At 38.7% G+C, this 5216-nt stretch overlaps 1 protein-coding gene across 1 annotated transcript in view; it reads left to right on the top strand.

The window, feature by feature from the left end:
* Nucleotides 1-5216, top strand: part of LOC106873490 (pyridoxal kinase) — a 55590-nt gene that overhangs the window by 34612 nt on the left and 15762 nt on the right. Inside the window, exons 8-9 of the mRNA XM_014920875.2 lie at nucleotides 3342-3460; nucleotides 4896-4959. Of these exons, the coding sequence (XP_014776361.1) occupies nucleotides 3342-3460; nucleotides 4896-4959 (183 nt within the window). The remainder of the gene's footprint in view (nucleotides 1-3341; nucleotides 3461-4895; nucleotides 4960-5216) is intronic.

Below are 5216 nucleotides of genomic sequence, written 5' to 3'. Positions count from 1 at the left end.
TAGCATGCTGGACGAAATGTTTAGTGGTATTTCATCTGCCTCTACGTTCTGAGTTCAAATTCCACCGAGGTCGACTTTGCCTTTCGTCCTTTTGGGGTCGATTAAATAAGTACCAGTTACGCAGTGGGGCCGATGTAATCGACTTAATCCCTTTGTCTGTCCTTGTTTGTCCCCTCTGTGTCTAGCCCCTTGTGGGCAATAGACAAATAAGAAACGTTAGCACGCCAGGTGAAATGCTTAACGGTATTTTGTCTGTCTTTACTTTCTGAGTTCAAATTCCACCGAGGTTGACTTTGCCTTTCATCCTTTTGGGGTCGATTAAATAAGTACCAGTTACGCAGTGGGGCCGATGTAATTGACTTAATCCCTTTGTCTGTCTTTATTTGTCCCCTCTGAGTCTAGCCTCTTGTGGGCAGTAAAGAAATAAGAAAGGAATTATTAGCACACCAGGTGAAATGCTTAACGGTATTTACTTTCTGAGTTCAAATTCCACCGAGGTCAACTTTGCCTTTCCTCCTTTCGGGGTCGATAAATTAAGTACCAGTTGCATACCAAGGTTGATCTAATCGACTGGCTTCTACCCCAAAAATTTTGGGCCTTGTGCCTAGAGTAGAAAAGAATATTTCACAGTCTCTGAGAATGGTTAGGAAGAACACATGACTCATAGGTTGTAACAATAACCAAGTCATCCTCATTCTTTTGTCCACTTTTCAATGTTTGCATCAGCTGGACAGGTCCTCTCCAACACAACACTCTGTCATTTGTTAATTTAGATCAGTGGCTCTCAACCCTTTTTTTTTTTTTTTTTTTTTTTCCTGTGGACCCCTTTGGTTCTGGTTTTATTCAGGTGGACCCCTTTTGCCATTCAATGTTTAAAAAAATTTTATTATATTCTTATAATTAAATATTAAAAATTGTATAAAACGATGCTGAAATATTTTGCGTTTTGTAGATAAATTTTAACAAAACCTTTAATAGACCACAGTTAGAAACCATTGGTTTAAATGTTACTTTAATACCCAAACTGGAGGCTATAGCAGAAGACACTTATTCAAAGGGCTATACTGTGCAGTTGAACCCAAAACGGCATGGAAAGCAAATATCTTAACCACACACACACACACACACAAAGTAATAAATAAAAATACATGGAAACTTTTCCCATGGTTGATATTCTTGGGATAAAATATCAAATTTTTCTGGGGTGTTTTTGGACAGGAAAGGCTTGTGTTTTAGTTTTTGTTTTTAATTGTCAAAGCAATTTATTCAGTTTGTCTGTATTTACTGCTATTATCTAGCCCTAGGCAAGCTCCAATCATGCAGACTGAAGCATCCCGTTATTTTTCATGGATTACATTATCAAATGTACCTTCCCCTCTCACCCTTAATTTAAAAAATTTTTTTTTTTTTATTCAAGATAGTAGGATGTGATTTAATGAGGGTTTTAGCTATTGTCTGTAGCAGTTTGAGTAGCCATGTGGCTCATCTTATAGCTATTTCACCAACAACCTTAGAGACAAAATGTCAGAATTGAACCAGACGCTATTTGAAGCCAGAAAAGGGCTGAAGTACATGAACATGTGTGTGTGGTGTGTGCGTATACACACACACACACACACACACACCATAAATAATTTAGTCTGCCATACAAGTGTCTCAGACATAAGCATATTCTCCAACACTTTCGTAAAAGGTCACCACTAGAATTACGTTAGAAGAATAAGCTGAAGTTACAATTACGTTTGCATCATATTTTTTGTCTTTTATTTGTTTTAGTCATCAGACTGCTGCCATGCTGGGGCACTGCCTTGAAAAGTTTTTCACTGAATGAATCAAACCCAGTACTTTCTTTTCTTTTCTCTTTTTTTTTTTCAAGCTTGGCTCTTATTCCGGTTGGTCTCTTTTGCAGAAAGATGTAAACAAACCAAACACCAGTTGTTCAGCGCAGTGAGGACACACACACACACACACACACACACACACACACACACACACACACACACACACACACACATAATGAGCTTCTTTCAATTTCCATCTACCAAATCTATTCACATGGTTTTTGTTAGTCCGAGACTATACAAAAAGACACTTGCCCAAAGTACCACACAGTGGGACTGAACCCACAACCATTTGATTGAGAAGGAAACTTCTTAGCCACATTTGCGTTTATAGATTTTCAGAGATGTCCCAGCCATGGCTATCCCATCTGTTTCTTTCTTTTTTGTTTATTTTTATAATCATGGTGCATCCAGAACTACAATTCTTAGTGTTGCCTTCCATTTCAAAGATAATAAAAGGAGATTTGGTTATTATTTCTAGCAGATCGAGTAACTTTGTCGAGTCTCCCGCATAGCTTTTTTGTCTCATATTTGTGTGTATCTGTATCCTCATAATCACTTAATATCCAGCTTTCATCTTGGCATGGGTTGGTCAGTTTGACTGGGTCTGATGAGCTGTGTACCAAGGTCTATTATGCCATATTTTTTATGACTGGATGCCCTTCCTGACATTAACTACTTCATCCAGTGTACTTTATCTCTTTGGAAACAAGCCAATGAAATATAAAGTACCAGTAGTATACTGTGGCTCCTGTAAGATTTGTGCTAGTTAAAAATTGTTGTATTGATAATTTGTTGTTGTTCTTCTTGGCAGCAAATTGGCAGAATCATTAACATGCTGGGCAAAATGCTCAGTAACATTTCGTCTGTCTTTACATTCCAAGTTCAAATTCCATGAAGGTTGACTTCACTTTTCATCCTTCCGAGGTTGATAAAATAAGTACCAGTTGAGCACCTCTCCAAAATTGCTGGCCTTGTGCCAAAATTTGAAATCTTTGTTGTTATTGGTGTATAACCAGAAACTAATGAAAATTTCCAGAAGCTACTCTTCAAAGACAGGCTAAGAAACAAAAACTACCTGTAATATACTGTGGCATCATCATCATCATCGTTTAACATCTGCCTTCCATGCTAGCATGAGTTGGACAATTTGACTGAGGACTGGCGAACCAGATGGCTACACCAGGTTCCAATCTGATCAGGCAAAGTTTCTATAGCTGGATGCCCTTCCTAACACCAACCACTCCGAGAGAGTAGTGGGTGGTCTACAATATGCTAATGTTAAAAAGTATTTGTTATTAATGTTATAAATGGAAGGGCATCCAGCTGTAGAAACTCTGCCAGGTCAGATTGGAGCCTGGTGCAGCCATCTGGTTCGCCAGTCCTCAGTCAAATCGTCCAACCCTTGCTAGCATGGAAAGCGGACGTTAAACGATGATGATGATGATGATGATGATGAATTATTACCAGAAACTAATTATATTCTTTTCTTTATTCCAGAATCTGGTGTTGAACGTTACAAAATTGAATTTCCACATATTGATGCCATATTTGTTGGAACTGGTGACCTTTTCTCTGCAACCATCTTAATCTGGTTACATAAAGACAAGAATTTAAAAGTAAATAGTGTTACTTCAATCAGTTCGGTTTGCATTATTGTATTTTTTATATTCTTTTACTTGTTTCACTCATTAGACTGGCCATACTGGGGCACTGCCTTGAAGAATTTTACTCGAACAAATCAGCTCCAGTACGTAATCATTTTAAAACTGGTGCTTATTCTATCAGTCTGCTTTGTTGGACTGCTGAGTTACAGGGATGTAAACACACTAAAACAGGTTGTCTCGCAGTGGGACTGAACCCAGAGCCATGTGGTTGGTAAGCAAGCTACTTACCACACAGCCACTCCTGTATATTTTTATTTATCATCATCATTTTTATTCTTGTTATTATTGTGAGGATGGTGAGCTAGCTGAATCATTAATGCATCAAAGAAATGTTTCACAGCATCTCTTCTGATTTTACGTTCTGAGTTCAAATTCTGCCGAGGTTGACTTTGCCTGTGATCTTTTCAAGGTCAATAAGATAAGTACCAGTTGAGCACTGGGGTCATTGTTTTCAACTTCTCCCCTCCCACAAAATTGCCGACCTTGTGCCAAAATTCGAATCCATACGCATCACATGGCCAAGAGAGACGACTGCACTGGTATGGCCATGTGATGGATATGGATGATGACAGTCGTGTGAAGAAGTGCCGGTCTCTAACTGCGGAAGGGACCTCTGGAAGCGATAGACCCAGGAAGACATAGGACTGGTGGTGAAGCATGATCCTCAAATGTTGGGCCTCATGGAAGCAATGACAAGTGACCAAAACCTTTGGTCATATGCCATGCTTGAGAAGACACGTCAAGTCAAGTGAAATCGTAGTCGTGCTTGATGCTGGTGGCACTTAAAACCACTTGTACCAGTTGCATGTAAAAGGCACCCATCACATTCTTGGAGTAGTTGGCATCAGGAAAGGCATCCAGCTGTAGAAACCATACCAGAATCAGACTGGAACTTGATGCAGTTATCTGGCTTGCCTATTCCTGTCAAACCGTCTCACCTATGCCAGCTTGGAAAGCAAACATTAAATGATGATGGTGATGAATATTTACTATGAAAGTAGGGCTGTTTCAACAGAAATATGGCAACAAAGAGGTTAAGAGGTCACTTTCATTGATCAATCCTTTGAATATTTTGGCAAGGACCTCAGCAAAAACAAACTGCAACTGTTGATGAGGCTCCAGCTTGGGCATTCAGGAGCTCATAGGGAGAATGAAGTTACTCCTTAGTCACCACTGCTTTCAGGTCATCTCTTACCCAGGGTGGTTACAGGTATCAAGGAAGCCTATAGACATGACGGGATCTTTGCAAAGCATGATACAACAGATAACAAATAAATTAGCTCATTTTTGTTTTTAGGGGATTGTTTTTTGGTTTCTTCTTTTTTCTTGTTTATTTTTACATTTTCATTAGATCCATTCATTCCTTTATTCATTTATTCTGTTTCAGACTGCACTTGAGAAAACAGTGTCAGTGATACAGTTTGTCATTCAGAAAACAATTGCAGCTGCATGTGAGTTTCACTGATTCTAACCTTTCATTAAGCTGTCCTTATCAGGAATTACTAAAAGAACAGGGTTCGCCCCTTAGTGAGACTATGAATACATCATTTTTAATCTTTCCTTAAATCATATATATATTTTTCTTAATTTTTAATTAAATTAGCTGCATCTAAAGCAGTGGTTACTAACCTGTGGTCAGCAGACCCCTGGTGGTCTGCAAAGGTAGTACTGGGAGTCTGTGAACTAAATTCAAAATTTCATATATATA

The sequence above is a fragment of the Octopus bimaculoides genome, chromosome 2, assembly GCF_001194135.2.
Source record: "Octopus bimaculoides isolate UCB-OBI-ISO-001 chromosome 2, ASM119413v2, whole genome shotgun sequence".
Classification (NCBI taxonomy): Eukaryota; Metazoa; Mollusca; class Cephalopoda; order Octopoda; family Octopodidae; genus Octopus; species Octopus bimaculoides.
The sequence above is the reverse complement of the archived record's forward strand: the minus strand, read 5'-3'. Positions and strand labels throughout refer to the sequence as shown.